Raw genomic sequence first — 16,482 nt, 5'->3', positions numbered from 1 at the left:
GCTTGGATTAAGACTTTTAACATTTTCTCATTTATAAAGTGGAGCCTTTTGGTAGAATAAGGATCAGATAAAAAGTATATAAGAGAAGCTTAATTTAAAATACTTGGTTCCTTCCAAAAAGAACTTTCACGCATTCATGTTGAATGAAGTAAGAGCCCCCAAACAACAAAGTCTTGGGTCTCTTTGGACTTTTCTTTTGTTAAATTAGTTCATCAATTATTTAGTGTCCCTCGTAGCCCAGAATGGCCTCAAACTCAGTGTACAGTTGAGCATGTCCTTGAACTCTCGATCCTCCTGCCTTCACCACCTAAGGACGGGAATTACAGGCTTGCATCACAACTTCTTTGTGCATTTTAAAAATTTAATCAAGTTAGGTAACTGGGTATGGTGGCACATGTCTTTAATCCTAACATTAGGGAGACAGGGCCAGGTACATCTCTAGAGTTTAAGGCCAGCCTGGTCTACATAGCAAGTTTCAGACCAGCCAGTACTGCATAGTGAGACTCTGCCTGCCCATCCTCCCAAAATCTTAGGGGCTGGAGAAGTGAGTCAGTTGTTGAGGAGGCTCACAACAGCCCATAATTCCAGTCCAGGGAATCCATTGCCTCCCTGGGCACGGACTACAAATGGTGCCTTTACATACATGCAGGTGAAACACTCACAAAAAGTGAAAATAAAGAAATCATTTTAAAATTAAGAAAATTAGTTATTTGGGAGCAAGTAGAGAAGTAAGCTGTATGGACATGCTTAAATCCCACCACTGAGGAAGCTAAGGCAGGAGGATTGTGAGTTTCAGATCAGCACTACATAATGAGACCGTATCTCACAAAGTACCAAACCTGGGGGTGTAGCTCAACTGTAAAGCGTTTGCCTAGCATCTGTAAGACTTTCAGTTTGGCTCCTAGCAGCACCACTAAAAGAAACCGCTAACCAGATAGAAAGAAGGAAAAAAGGTAACTTGGCAGAGATTTAAAAATCCTGTGTGGGGCCAGGCAGTGGTGGCGCATGCCTTTAATCCCAGCACTTGGGAGGCAGAGGCAGGTGGATCTCTGTGAGTTCGAGGCCATCCTGGTCTACAGAGCAAGTTCCAGGAAAGGCACAAAGCAACACAGAGAAACCTTGTCTCGAAAAACAAAAAAAAAAAAGTCTGTATGGTTAATTTTAAGACTTGAAAGTAATGAATGTTCTAGGAGATTTTAGCTTGCAACCGACACATGTGGAGTGCCTTAGATTCTAATATTCTTTTTTTCCTTACATGTTTAGTTAATTCCCTGTACCATGAAGCTTCCAGAAAGGCAGCCCGAGTTTTTCTTTTACTATTCTCTACTGGGAAATGATGTTACAAATGAGCCTTTCAATGATTTGATCAACCCAAACTTTGAGCCCGAGAGAGCATCTGTTCGCATACGGAGCAGTGTGGAGGTTCTGCGTGTGTACCTGGCTTTCCATTCTAAACTGCAGGTAAGTACCTAGCAAATTGTTCTCTGCTGGAGACATAAAGTTGAGCTTAGCTGAAACCTGTACTGTGTTTCAGTACTAGAGATGGTCTTGCCTTTTTAATTTTTTTAGGTATTTAAGTCGTGAAGTCATTGGAATCACAGTTGCTTCAGAATTTTTGGAGATAACACATTACCACCCAGTTACTAAGAAAAGAGATAGATGGGTTATTGGCGTTACATAGTAAGAGGTAGTCCTTAAAGCTAGTCGAGCCCCTGTCTGCAGGCAGGGTGTTGTATTACCAGTACAGGTAGTAGCTGCCAGTACACGGATTGATTCTTGGTGGCAGAATTTAGATTTTATAAAACCTGCCCACAAGTATTTTTTGTAAATACATTTCAGTTGGATACTGTTTAAATACAGATCTTGAGACCAGTAGAAGTCACTCTGCTATATTTTATGATCTTACAGGTAAGTAGGGTAATGAGACATGATAGTTAGATAGCATTCATAAAGCAATCTCAGTTGTTAGACTGCATTTTGGGTGGCTCATGAGAAGAGGCATTAAATAACCCTTAAAGATGGTTCTGCTGAACCCAAGATTTTAGAAAACTAGAGACTATCAAATATTAAAGTTTGAGAAAAAGCACTTTCAGTTTTATTCTGAATCATATTCTTACCAAGAGTATTATTGACTTACCAGCTTCTAATGCACATTAAAGTTAGGGAGATACTTTGGGAGCCAGAGACATAGCTCAGTGGTTAAGAGTAGACTGCCCTCACCAAGGACTAGAGTTCTCTAGTCCTTGTCAGGCGGCTCACAGCTAACTCCAACTCCAGGAGATCCCATGTCTTCTTCTACACGCTGGGCTCACATGTGTGCATACCCACACGCAGACACATTCATATATCCATAATTTAGAATATAAAATTAAATTTAAAAGTGAATATTTTATTCTAGCCTGAAACACGTTGTACATAAGAGCTGGTGAGATTGTTCGGTGGGAAAGGCATCGCCTCTAAAGCCTGGCAGCCACTTAAATCTCCAGAACCTACATAAAGGTAGAAGGAGAGAAGTGATCCACAGAACTGCCCTCTGACTGCAACACTCAGTCCCACATGTGTATTGCACATGTGTGTGCGGACACACACACAATAAATAAAAGTTTAAAAATTACTTCACTTGGGGGCTGGAGAGATGGCTCAGAGGTTAAGAGCACTGACTGCTCTTCCAGAGGTCCTGAGTTCAATTCCCAGCAACCACATGGTGGCTCACAGCCATCTGTAATGAGATCTGGTGCCCTCTTCTGGCCTGCAGGGACATGTGCAGGCAGAATACTGTATACATAATAAATAAATAAATCTTTAAAAAAAAAAATTACTTCACTCAGCAACATTAAGGCTCCATAATAGATCAGTAGTGGCTTTATTTCTAGTCTTCTGAAGACGCTAGCCTGGGGCTGGAGACGTGGCTTGTGGTGAGAAGCATTTGCTTTGTCACACAACCATGAGGACCCACATTTGGGTCTCAGCTCCCATATAATACTCGGTTAGTGGTTTCACACCCTGTAATCTTGCACCTTGGGGGTGGAGACGGGATGATCGCCAGAGCCTGCTGGCTGCTAGCCTCACCAAAAACATGAGCTCCAGGTTCAAGGAGAGACCTTGTTTCAAAAGAATGTGGGAAGTGATGAAGGTGCATACTTGGTGCTCTCCTCTGGCTGTTGCACTGTGTACCCACACAAAGGTGTGCTTCTACCCCCTTGTGCACGCACGCACACACACACACAATAAAAACTAGAAAAAAGTTTCACAAAAGAAGTTACGCTCACTAACATTAAGCCTGAGCTATAGGCCAGTTCTGGTTGCGTACATCTGTAGTACCAGCACTCAAGAGCCGGAAGCAAGAGGATCATATATAGTTCAAGGCCAGCTTTGTATGTATAGTGAGATACTGTCTCAAAGAGTTATCCTACGTCTCTTCATTCTGTCACTATTAATACAGAAGGAAAATAAGGTAGCGATTGTTCTCCAGTGTGCAGTCTCCAAGGCTTGAACATCGTAAAGGAAACAATAGTTACAGGTGTGGGTGTGGTGTCTGTAAGGGGTGGGGATGTCAGACTCTCGTGGTTGTCGTTGGCTAACGTAGCCTTCTGTCCCAGTCGTTTTCTGTCACCTTTTACTGTTTAACATTCTGTTTTATAAACAAATGCGAAAGCAAGATGAAAAGAAAAAGGAACACTCAATATGTTTGAGTAAATAATACAAAATTTATTTGTGGTTTTAAAATGCCCAAACTTGTTGAACCACTGACACTTTTTTAAGAACTCTGCTTAATTAAGGTGATGATGGAAGAAAATGCTTGAGGTATTTGATTCCTATTAAATTTATACTGACTTATTAGATAATTTGTATATTCAAAGTATATGGTAAAATTGGAGTAGGCAGAGCTCACTAATGAGCGTGAACATGGCTGATGACATCTAAGTGTTCCTTGGTGACTGAAGAAGTGAGAAGGCTCCTGAGTGACTGAGTCACCAGTACCTGGTATTAACAGTCACTTGAGAAGGCATCTGGTGAAGGTCAGTGAGTTAGCCCACTTCGTCCTTGCGTTCTGTGGCCTGTTTTCAAGTTGATGGTGGTATTCAGGGGAGAGGGGGATGTAAAGCCCTGTTTTGATTTTTCCTTCACATTAGATCCATCTCTGCTGTGGAGACCAGTCGCTTGGCAGCACAGAAATCCCTTTAAATGGATTGCTGAAGAAGGGCAGTACAGAAATTAACCAGCATCCGGTCACAGTCGAGGGTGCTTTCACCCTTGACCCTCCCAACCGAGCCAAGCAGAAGCTGGCCCCTGTCCCCCTGGAGCTGGCCCCCACCGTGGGAGTGTCTGTGGCTCTGCAGAGAGAAGGCATCGATTCCCAGGCAGGTGGTGACTCTGCGTTCAGTTATCATTTTCCCCAATGTCACTCAGGGTTACAGAAGTTGAACCTTGGTAGAATTCCTTGGCATACATATATTTTACTCTTCCTCACTGGGGCCCTGCATTTTACGTACCTTATTTCTGAATAAACTTTTCAGTTAGTGACTGTACCTAGGGCCTTGGCCTTCTGTAGTGGAAACCATGTCTTCCTGTTCCCAGCTTGTAGCTGTCTACTGTGCCACAGGCAGCGGTGAGGGAGGAGGTGTGGGTTGGAGTCTGCAGTCGTGCTTTTCGCTGGACACAGCCCCCGCTAAAGCACGACCCTTGATGCATTAGTTCTGTTCTCTCCTTGGCCATTCCTTCCTTCCTTTCTTTTTTTAATTTACCCAAATGCACTTTACTGTGTCTGTCTGTACACACAGCTTAACTGTCTTGTTCTTTCAGATAATTGATATGTAGGTTACAAACTAAAGCTAAGAAAACTGAAATGCGAGTTTAAAAAGTGTGCACCTGTAGAGAGAAGGGCAGAGGGGGAAGGGACAAAGGAGTGGAAGACGTCACACCCCGTGTCTGGGTTTCTACCATTGCACTGTCTTGGTGGGAATAACCGTCCTCAGGGTCACGTGGCAGGCCTCTTTTCTCAAGTAACCCTTCTTAGCCATTAGGATGCATTTTGGTACTCAGCTCTGGATATTATGTTTCCTTCCTGTTCATCTTCCTTTTTCTGGTCCTAGATGCTTTAAGGAAATTTGCAAATTATGAAGAAAAATAGACTAGGAATGTCCAGACTGGGAAAGGAAGCATGTACTTGCTAAAAAGCAACGCCAAGTTTTTTTTTGCTTAATTGTGAAGGAAAGTATTTTGCAAATTACACTTTATTTTTAAAAATTGTTTTTAGTCTTTAATTGAATTAAAGACCCAGAATGGACATGAGCCTGAGCATTCAAAGAAGAGAGTTTTAACCCCCATAAAGGAGAAGACACTCACTGGAGCAAAGTCACCAAGTGTGTCCCCTGTCCAACCTCAAAACCAGACACCTCCAACCAAAGATGATGCAACAGAAAGTGAAGTGGAGAGTCTGCAGTACGACAAGGACCCAAAACAAAATGTGAAGGGTGAGATGCTCTGTTCACACATACTGATGCTGTTGGGATGCAGTGATTCCATAGACATCTGAGGACATTCAGGGACAGCTTGATGAAAACTGCAGAACTTTATTTAAGAGTCAAAAATGTGTGGGGTTATAAAATTTCCAATTTAATGTCACTTCAGCCTAGTAAACTTTTAAATAAGGGTTTGCTAAATCTCTACTTTTATATTGTTAATAGTCTGTTCAAAAGAAATGAAAGAATATATATCTTTCAAACAGACTTTTTATACTGAAATTTTAGCGAATAGAGCCATTAATGGCTTCTTATAGTAGATTTTCTAGTAAGAGTTTGAGAATGTATCTAGTTTTCTTTGTTTAGATTTATTTTATTTCTAATTATGTGTAGTTGTTTTGTGTATGTGTCTGTACGTGAGTGCAGGTGCCCATAGAGGTCAGAGGTATCACATCCTCCAAGAGTTACAGGCGCTTGTCAGTGGGTACTGGGAATCGAACTGTGATCTGCAAAAGCACTATGTGCTCTTGATCTCTGAGCTGTCTCTCCAGCCCCATCGCAAAGATGCGCCGTCCACTGCTGAGGCTCTACAGCTGTTTCCAGTGGTGTACGTAGGGCTGCAGAGCAAGTTCACCTCCGTCACTGAGTGAGTGCATGACCTGGTCACTCATTAAGCATCTCTGGTCCACAATAGGATTGGCCTACATACCTCTTGTCTGTCTAAGATGTAACTTCTGTTGACCTATTTTATATATGCAAATATCCAATTAGTTTATAAAAAGTGTTAAATTATATCGACAGTAATCTTAAGTCTAGCTCTTCAAGTGGTCATCCGTGCATGGGTACCTCTTAGAATCGAGTCACTGCCTGACAGGTTTTGGTCAGACATTGTTGCCTCAGGTCTGTTGGTTTTGAGGTTTTGCAGTGTGCTGAGAGTAACTTTGCTCCCACTGTGTAGCCCAAGTGAACCAGAAACTTGTGATCCTCCTGCCTCAGCCCTTAAGGCTGGAATTCCAGGAGTGTCCCACCCTGCCTCACCAAATTTGTCATGTAGTTCTAGAATAGGAATTAGGCATGCAGAACAAACCACTTTTTAAAATGCTCATGATAGACTCATTTCATATGTTCACTAAGCAGACCTGTCAACCTCTTGATTGAAGGTATGTAAGATGACAGCTTTAACTTTTTTCAATGTTTACTTTAGGTATTAGTTCCATCCCTGCTTCACTGGCCCAGCCAGTGGCCCCCTCCAATGCGTCAGAAGTGGTGACCTCAGGACAGAAGATCGCTGTTCCAGCAACATCACATCACTTTTGCTTTTCAATAGACTTAAGAAGCATCCATGGCTTGGAAATTAGTTTTCCAGTCAATTGCATATTGAGGTGTGGTTTGATTTTGTTCTGGGAAAATGCCTTTTGTCTGTGGGGTGGTGCTAAGAAATGTTACCAAAGAAAATGTAGCTGTTGTGAAACCATTGGCCTAAAAGGCAGTAAAGTATCCTAATGACTAGATTTGAACCAGAGTGGCTCTGGGATTGAGGGAGTAACAGGCTTACCTATTCTGGTGTAATAGTTATAGGCATTTATAATCATTTATTGATGCTGCCATTTAAGATGTAATTTTGGTTGCTTGTTTTCTGGAAAGAGAGGCACGACAGGTCAAAATCATGGTTTTGTATCTGATTTTTTGTAAGACTGTATTACAACGGATGCTGTATTCTAACACCTACATCTTACAGCTGTGAGTATAAAAGCCATACTTAATGAACTTGAAATGAAATGTGCCCCATTCAGTGGAAAGAATGACTGCGTATAATCAGTTCAATGGCTTCATACAACAGTCTGTTTTAAGGCTGCGTGTTTGTAGACATTGCAGACTGTGATGGGGTTAAATGCATACAGGAGGCGTACCTGAGTGCAGCTGCAGAAATAAGTTCTACTTGAGTGTGAGTTTTCATTTGACTCTTCAGAATTATTTCTGCATCTCCCATCCTTGGGTATGAATGATGCATAGAAGCAGACCTAGGACAGGGTATGGTCATGAGCTCATTGAATGAAAGTCTTCCCACCTCTGCTCAGTTCTACAGTTGACAGACAGAATGCTTGGGATTATTACTAAGATCCACCTGTTGAGACACAGAAGCCTGGCAAAAGGTTGTCTCACGAATGCAGCTTTTCTCAAAGGGTTTGTTTCCTCTGTTTGAGAAATAGAAACACTACTTGCAGGTTTTCTTTACTGTTTGTTTTTTGTCTTTTTATCCCCTTTGCTGCCTTAGGATCTTTGCTGCTGCAGCAGAGTATACCTTAGTACACCCAGAGAAGGTGCTGGCCAGGAGTGTGGAGATAGGTACAGCCTCAGGTTAGATGCTGTGAGAGGGAGCCTTAAACAGTCCCATTTAGAAAGCACTAATAGTAATTTTTCTGTTTTGCATTTTGCTATCAGGACCATTTGTTTAATGGTTAACTGCCCACATTATATCCATGATGTATCTGGTATTACGGTACATAACAGAAATTAATCAATTTAGAAGGATGACAGATTTAGAAATGAGCCAATACATGAAGGAGAATAGTAATTCATTTGGCAAAGTAAGAGAGAAATAATATTTTAAACAGGAAACACTTGGTCATGACCTATATGGTACTCGACATGGAGTTACCGGTGCTAGATTGGTGGTTGATTCATTGAAAGCACTTTTTAGAGTTGTAACCATTTAACTTGTTCAGTTTGACAAGTTTATATCATTATGCTCCACATATGCAGCTGTGTAATTTGTGAGGTAAGGCTCACATTTGAAAATAAGTGGAACCTGCAGGTCTGTTTGGATATTTTTCTTGTAATTGCTAAATACTGTAGTGGGATGGTAAGAGTTGAAATCATAGGCCATGAACTTTGAGATAATTTGCTTCAGTGGATCAGTAATTATATAGGATTGGGGTGATAATATAGGATATGGCTTTTGTAGGAAAAGCAGTTTTTACTAGTTGAGTTTAAATTTGATTATAATTTCATATATGAATAACAAGATGAAATAAAGAATAACAGGATGAAATTTAAGCAAACATTACAATATCTGTAAATTTTTTTGGAGGGGGAGTTTCAAGACAGGGTTTCTCTGTGTAGTTTTGGTGCCTGTCCTGGATCTCACTCTGTAGACCAGGCTGGCCTCCTGCGTGCTGGGATTAAAAGCGCGCACCACCGCCGCCCGGCTGATAACTGTAAATTTGTGTTTGAGTTCAGAGTCAGTTCTGAAGCAGTTGGGCTTCTTATATTTAATCTCATGAGGTTTCTATGATGAAAAGAAGAAATTGTGTGTTTTATTCAATTGGTGTCTACATTGTAGATTAGATCTCTTGTCTTGATTCTCTGTTCAAAGACAGAGTACTATGAATGTGTCTTTTTGGCATTGCCTAAGGGCAGCAGTTTTCAACCTGTGGGTCACAATCCCGCTGTGGGTTGAAGGCCCCTTTCATGAGAGTCGCATATCAGATCTCCTGCATATCATATATTTGCATTACAGTTCATAACAGTGGCGAAATTACAGTTATGAAGTACAATGGAAATAATTTTATGGTTGAGGGGTCACCACAACATGACGAACTATATTAAAAGGGTCACATCATTAGGAAGGTTGAGAACCAATGGCCTAAGGGCTTTTTAGCCCATAAATAACAGGACATTATTATATAAAGGAAAGTAGGCCTGTAATTCAATATATCAGGCATTTCTTGGGTGCCTACTGTATGGCAGGACTTGCTTGTTCCTGTGAATGCCAAGATAAAAAGGATATGCTTGAAACAAGTCACAGTCCAGTATTCCTATTTTATTTTAAACCTTGTATTTGCTCATAATGAGGACTTTTAAGAACACCTGGCCTTCTGTGTCATCTGTAGCCTGTACCGTAAGACCTGTGTTCCCTCCGTTTTAGGTACTCCTACCCATTCTTTGGCAGTGCGGCTCCTATTATGACTAACCCTCCTGTAGAAGTTCGGAAAAACATGGAAGTTTTTCTCCCCCAGTCTTACTGTGCATTTGACTTTGCAACCATGCCTCACCAGCTGCAAGACACCTTCCTAAGGTAACGTACAGACCCTTGCAAATGAGATGCCTTCAGGGCCTGAATTTATACAGACCGAAACCTACAGTTGTGCCTGCACTTGAGAATCACGGAATTAGTTTTCTGATGTCTGCAACATCTGTCCTGTGGCAAGGCTTAACCTGGGTTATTGTAAGTTCCAGCCTAGGTGTTGGAAGTGGTAAGGTAATTGAGGAACGAGAGCGCCTCGAAGGGGTAAGAATATTTAGGTTTGCTCATGAGCCACCAAACATAGTACATTTTCTGGATTTTCATCAAATTTCCTATGAAATTTCATAGGAAAATTAGGCCTATGAAGTCTGTTTTCCTCAGAGTATCATAGCCCAGATTTACATGTTCCTATAGAATGAAGGTTCCCTCCAGATTCTATAATGACTTATGAGACTTTAACAGTGTTCGAAGAGTTTTCTTTAGAGGTACAAAGACAAATATTTGTTTTCTGGGGAGCTGAGCTTTTAACCATTGTGTTACATAACTTCCCAGGTAGCAAACATCTAACTGTATGAAGGCATTCAAAGACTGTCATTTGGAAAGCAGTGCTTCAGAGTGATAATTGTGGACGCGGTTTCTCTCCTTAGGATCCCACTGCTGGTTGAATTATGGCACAAGGATAAAATGAGTAAAGACTTACTCCTTGGGATTGCAAGAATCCAGCTTTCTAACATCTTGTCTGCAGAAAAGACCCGTTTTCTGGGCGCTAGTGGTGAACAGTGTTGGCGGCAGACTTACAGTGAGAGCGTGCCCGTCATGGCAGCACAGGGGTGAGTCTCCCACAGCAGTGCTTCTCATATCCCTCCTTCCTGTGAGGAGTCTGCTGAGAACCACACCCTCAGGCCCTCGTGTCCTCTTGCTGGCTGTTCTTCTTTGACCTGCGGGTGACCTTATTGTGGTTTGTGTGTTAGCTTTTGATGCCCATTTACTTAGAAGAGTATAAGAGTTTTTGTGGCTATGATACCATGATTCGTATTATGTGTACCACATGTAGAGACCAGAAGAGGGCATCAGATTCCTTGGCTCTGGAGTTACAGGCCCTTGTGGGCTACCTGATCTGGGTGCTGGGAACCAAACTTGGGTCTTGCAAGAGTAGCAAGTTCTCCTGGGCTTGGGCCGTCTCTCCAGCCCCTTAATTTGATAATTTCAAAGGAGCTGTTCTTTGCTATTGGTTTCCTTGTATTTGTGATGCTGAGGTCTTGTCCAGGACTTTGTGCACACTGAGCAGGTGCTGTCTGTCTGCTGGTCTCAGTTAGGAAGCTCTGCTGTTTGATCTCATTATCTGAAGTTTATATTTTGTGTTCTTTTCATTAGGAATGCTGTCATCTTTTTGTTATTGTTGTTATGTAACCAGGTTTGTTGCACTTTGAGGAAATTAACTGTAAAACAACGACAAAAAAACGGTCCAAATTCACCCAAGTTTTTTAATATCCTCTAGATAAAAACAATGCAGCAAGTCTCCTCCTCAGCTGTGATTTTTTTCCACTTGAAAATATTTTGAAATTTGCCTGAAATTTAAAGACTGAGAATGATATAAATGCTAGCGTTCAGTGACGGTTTTTAAATTATATTATCACCAAGGGCTTGGGATATAGCAGTGATAAAACACTTGTCTGGCATGTGCAAATCCCTGGGTTCAGTCACCAGCACCTACAAAAGAGTAACAATAATACTCTGGTTAGTTTTTGTCAACATAACGAGAGTCATCTTGGAAGAAGGACTCTGAAATGAAGAATTATCTTGACCAGATAGGTCTGGGGGCATATCTGTGTGGCGTTGTCATAATTGCTAATATGAGAGCCCAGCCCACTGTGGGTGGTACCATCTCTAAGATGATGGGCCTAGAATGTGTAAGAAAGCTAGCTGAGCATGAGACAGAAAGGTCCAGGAAGCAGTATTCCACCATGGTATTTTCTTTAGTTCCTGCCCTGACTTCCATGATGGACTGTGATCTGTCAGCCAGTAAACCTTTCTCTCCTCAAGTATCTCCGGGTTATTGTTTTATCATAGAAGCAGAAAGTAAACGAGAATAATGTTTCTTTTACTTGAACTTTATTGCTGCAGTGAAAACATGTTTTCATATTTTCATAATTGGAATTTGTCAAATTACCTTTTTTGAATTAACAATAAAAATTGAGGTTCAAATTAATATTATCTACCATATTTCCTTTAAGTAAAAAACCTAGTGAGAATGTAGAGAGAAAAAGTAAGATTCAGCAAAAATTTGAAATCTAAAAGTAACACTAAGAATTTCCCCTTTACTCTTTACTCTCCCGGAGTCACATCCAGAGCCTGGAAGGTTTGTGAGATGCCTTCTCCCTCTGTGGGTATGGACCAGTGCCTGGAGAATCAGTTATCTGGTTAACAGAGTTCATTTTACTTTCGTTCTTGTTACAGAAAAACTCCTCTCAAAGCTCAGCATTCTCCTCTGTTGTCACAAGAAGAATGTTAGCAAGTCATTAGTAGTTGGAGCTGTTTTAATGCTTTTGTAGCTATTTTTTATTGCTCTGCCTTGGACACAGAGTGTTTTAGATTCACCTGAGAACTTCAGGTTTTCAGGCTTTTTTCTCCAACATAGTAGGGCTTCACTTGAACATTTTTCTTTTACTTTGTGTATGCTGTGGCATACACGTGGAAGTCAGAAGACCACTTTGTGGAGTTGGTTTTCTTCTGGATTCCAGGGATTCAGGTCAGGTCATCAGGCTGGGTAGCAAGTGCCTGTACCTGCTGGGCCATCTTGCTGGCCCAAGTACTTCATTCATTTAAAAAAAAATTGTGAAACTGGAAAAAAAAATGTGGATTTGGTTAACTAAAGAGCCATTCATTATATGAGATCTGTTTATTAAAGTTTTGATTTTAGACAATATTATATTTTTTAGTTGCTTAAATCTTCCTTTCCTTGAATATTTTTTTTGTTGTTGTTATTTAATAAGTAATACAGTTCTGTGATACAGAAGATGCTAATTATGACTAAAATAGTATATAATTGTCTTACTTTCATGGATTATCTCAAAGCACTGCTTATATTCAGGAAAAGAGTAACGTGTGTGTATTCATTCCAGAAAGGAGGCAAATTTTGAATAACTTCCATAACCAAGAGTAGGGGGGCTGCTGAGTGTATTTCACTGTGTAAATTCATTAAGTGTGTTTTAGAGGCAGTAAAAAGCACATTATTGTGTTGGGTGTAGTTCAGTGGAAGAAGTGTTGTTTAGCATGCATAAGGTCCTAGCTCCCCCAACAAAACAAAAGAAAAACATTTAAATTAATGTGGGACATGAGAACTCCAATCCTAATTCAAACAAGAAGAGGTGGAACCGTCACTGTGCATCCTTGTACATCTGCAGAGGGACAGAATAGGAAAGAGTGCCTCATGGCTGCTCACTCCTTTAATCCCGGGACTCAGCAGGCAGAGTCAGGCAGATCTCTGGGAGTTCGAGGCCAGCCTGGGCTAGTAAATATCCAGTAATTAACTATGTGTGGGCTGTTCCACTTGTTGCTGAGCCTTTTCATGTTTCAGAACAAGTACACAGCTGTTAGGTAGATTTTAGTAAATGCAGGTATTAAGATGTCCTGTTGGTCAAGTAAAAGTGCACACTTGGGAGGTCAAAGGCCATGGAGGCTGCCCAGTTTGAGCAGCAAGAGTGGGTGCAGGAAATGTTACTCCTGTGTAGTGCAGACTAGGGGAGTGGAAAGAAAAATGTTTCTGTGAACTTGCATTTAATTCTGTTACATTGTAGGTCGAGTAACCGGATAGTAGATCTTTCTTACACGATGACTCTGGAAGACTATGGACTAGTGAAAATGCGTGAGATCTTCGTGTCTGACTCATCTCAGGTAAACACAGTGCTTCAGCTTCCCTCACCAGGATCTGAGGTGTAGATGGACATGTCACTGTGCTTCTCTTTCCCATTGTAGGGTCTGTCTGCTGTGCAGCAGAAACCATCTTCTCCTCCTCCGGCTCCTTGTCCTTCTGAGGTCCAGATGGAGCCTCGTGAGACCTTGGAGTACAAGGCTGCGCTTGAGCTGGAGATGTGGAAAGAGATGCAGGAAGACATATTTGAAAGTCAGGTGGATTGAAATCATATAGAATCTCTATTTCATCTACCTTCTTACTTTTTCCTTCTCTACAACTGGGTTTTCTCTCCATGTTCTTGTCTAGCTTTCTTTGATTATCAACAAAATCTCTTTAAGATTTATTTTTGTTTTTTAGCCACATGTATGCATGTGTGTTGGTGTGAGTATGTGCACACAAGTACAGTTGCTGACAGATGAGAAGAGGGCATTGGAGTCCCTGGAGCTGCAGTTGTGGGCGATTGTGAGCTGCCTGGTGTGGCTGCTCAGAACCAAAGCTGGGTCCATTGTAAGAGCAGTCTGAGCTCTTCATGGCAGGCCCCTCCAGCCCTACAGAGAGATGCTGCTTACTGGCTTGCTCCACATGGCTTGCTCAGCTTTTTTTTATAGAACCCGAGACCACCAGCCCAGGGATGACATCTTCCACATCATTCACTAATTAAGAAAATGTTCTACAGGTTTGTGTACAGCCCAGTCTTCTGGAGGCATTTTCTTAATTGAGGTTCCCTCCCCTCAGATGACTTCAGCTTATGTCAAGCTGACATCACACTATCCAGCCCAGAGGCCCTGGTGCCCTCTTCTGGCCTCGTTGGGCACCAGATGTGCATGTGGTGCGCAGGCAGACATGCAAACACATAAAATAATAAAACAGCAGGTTTAAGTGGCATTGGTGATCAGTGTTAGTTCTGAAACTGAAAACTTCTTTTGCTTATTTGAATATTTGTCATTTTCAAGTGACTGTTGTCTTCCTTTTACAGCTGAAGCAGAAAGAATTGGCTCACATGCAAGCTCTTGCAGAAGAGTGGAAAAAGAGGGACCGGGAAAGAGAGTCACTAGTGAAGAAAAAGGTAAAGAAAGCGTGGGCGAAAACAGAGAGGAAAGGGAGAGCGTGTGTGATAGTCGCTTTAGCTGCTTCGCAGTCTTTGGAATGGAATAAACATTAATTCCCAGCACGAGACAGACAAACTGTAACTAACGAGCCCTGAGCAAAGCCAAAGGATACTTTAAAGTCTCCATTCCTAAGAAATGCTCTTTAACTGGGCCTGCTCATGTCTTAAATATTGTCCTTGTTTACTTTTGAGCTTTATATAACAAGAATGGTGGATAGGGCTCATATATTACATATTCTTGAATTCAAGAGAGCTGGACGGTAGATTAATGTTTTGAAGTTTTAAGACAAGCTAAGTTACTCCTTGGACCATTTCCTTTTATGCTAATGAATTTTTAAATATTAAAGTTTTAGAATTCAAAAGATGAACTAATTTGAGAGGTTAATTAATACTATAGTACTTTTGTGTACAGAATGTCTAAGCCCTTTCTGTCCATTTGTTGTTGTTTTTTATGTGAAACTTTTTTTAACAATATATAACTTCTTTAATACTTTTATAGTTTACCTGAATGAATGATGTACACATAGTTGTTGTTCTGCATTCCAGAACAGCTGATAAAATTTAAATCTGCCTTACACATGATTGTCCATCATGTAGCCATCTTGTCTTCCCAAAGCAGGCTGCATCAGCCACACACAGGGAGTTTGAGGAAGTTCTTCACAGGTCAGGTCATGTCTGCATTTTTGGAATTTAGTAGACACTGTCTGGTGTGTCTCGAAGGCATTCCAAACAAAGAAAGCTTGGAGACCCTCGAAAGGCTCCACAATAAGATACGGGCACTTGAAGACAAAATACTTAGTTAACAAATGTCCTTGGGATGAAAGGGAAGGTACCTGAGAACTGAAGTGACAGGCGGATGGGGATGGCCTAAGGGAGCTGGTAGATTTAGGAGGTCACAGTGGAGTGGGTGCTCTTCTGTCTGTGTAACTTAGAGCGTGGCATCCTCATGGCCAGAGCTGCCACTGTTAGCTTCCGTCTGCACATCCAAACGGTAACACACCCATCTTTTTTTTTTTTTTTTTTTTTTTTGGTTTTTTGAGATAGGGTTTCTCTGTGTAGCTTTGCGCCTTTCCTGGAGCTCACTTGGTAGCCCAGGCTGGCCTCGAACTCACAGAGATCCGCCTGCCTCTGCCTCCCGAGTGCTGGGATTAAAGGTGTGCGCCTGTGCCACTACCACCCAGCAGGTTTTAGAAGACCTTTAAGTGAATTTTTTTTAATATGTATAAGGATATAGGTGATCCAATTTTTTATTTAAGGGAATAGTCATCCTGATAGATGCCTAGTGGAGGGAATAAAGGAATGTAAAAGTCAGGGAGAGCAGGAAAGCTGTATTTACACATGAAGATGAATGTGGTATACCACATCCTACATGGCTGGGTCCTGGAAACCTGACTGGGACAACGTGGGAAAGAGGAAATGGCAGAGACAGACGTCCAATCAAAAACTAGGATTGGGTGGGCTGTGCTTGTTCTGATGAAGGACACCGGCTACTTGGTGCTTGTGTGTGCAGGGCAGGAGGAAGGGTGAGCTCGTCTGGGTGAGGGTCTCTGTAGGGGAGCAGCCTCAGGCTGTCGTCTCCAGCAGGAGGAGGCTGGGGTTGCTAGTTTCTGTATACACTGGCCAATCATTAGTAAACGGGGCACTGGAGTCCTTGACATGCTGTGCCCATGTCAACAATACACAGCCCAGGGCTTCCTCCACTCCTTACACGTTCACCCAGGGCGTCCTCTGCCCCCAGAGCAGTAAACGAAGAGGGTTATGGAGAAGGGAAGAGGGAATGGGCTTCTTAAGAGCTGCTGGGGTCCTCAGTGCTGCCCTCCAGGCCCAGTGCCTCCTCCATTCAGCCCACTCTCTGACTCCCACAATAGCTGTGGTCACGGCTCTTCTCTTCCTGGACGATGCCTGTCTGTCCTTCTCTTCTGTGGAGTCACCCGGCCTCCTTCTCTATATGCCTCTCACATTCTACTCTTCT

The 16,482-nt window shown here is 41.9% G+C and overlaps 1 protein-coding gene across 3 annotated transcripts in view; it reads left to right on the top strand.

Moving 5' to 3' along the window:
• Cep120 (centrosomal protein 120) overlaps nucleotides 1–16,482 on the top strand; it is a 68,712-nt gene that overhangs the window by 17,080 nt on the left and 35,150 nt on the right. For all 3 annotated transcript variants that reach the window (XM_006987489.4, XM_042264414.2, XM_076555252.1), the window contains 9 exons: nucleotides 1,264–1,461; nucleotides 4,134–4,361; nucleotides 5,258–5,474; nucleotides 6,667–6,844; nucleotides 9,391–9,540; nucleotides 10,137–10,319; nucleotides 13,287–13,383; nucleotides 13,465–13,617; nucleotides 14,379–14,468. In XM_006987489.4, coding sequence (XP_006987551.1) covers nucleotides 1,264–1,461; nucleotides 4,134–4,361; nucleotides 5,258–5,474; nucleotides 6,667–6,844; nucleotides 9,391–9,540; nucleotides 10,137–10,319; nucleotides 13,287–13,383; nucleotides 13,465–13,617; nucleotides 14,379–14,468 — 1,494 coding nt within the window. The remainder of the gene's footprint in view (nucleotides 1–1,263; nucleotides 1,462–4,133; nucleotides 4,362–5,257; nucleotides 5,475–6,666; nucleotides 6,845–9,390; nucleotides 9,541–10,136; nucleotides 10,320–13,286; nucleotides 13,384–13,464; nucleotides 13,618–14,378; nucleotides 14,469–16,482) is intronic.

Source organism: Peromyscus maniculatus, chromosome 19 (assembly GCF_049852395.1).
Source record: "Peromyscus maniculatus bairdii isolate BWxNUB_F1_BW_parent chromosome 19, HU_Pman_BW_mat_3.1, whole genome shotgun sequence".
Taxonomy (NCBI): domain Eukaryota; kingdom Metazoa; phylum Chordata; class Mammalia; order Rodentia; family Cricetidae; genus Peromyscus; species Peromyscus maniculatus.
Note: the sequence above shows the minus strand (reverse complement) of the source record. Positions and strands in the feature narration are given on the sequence as shown.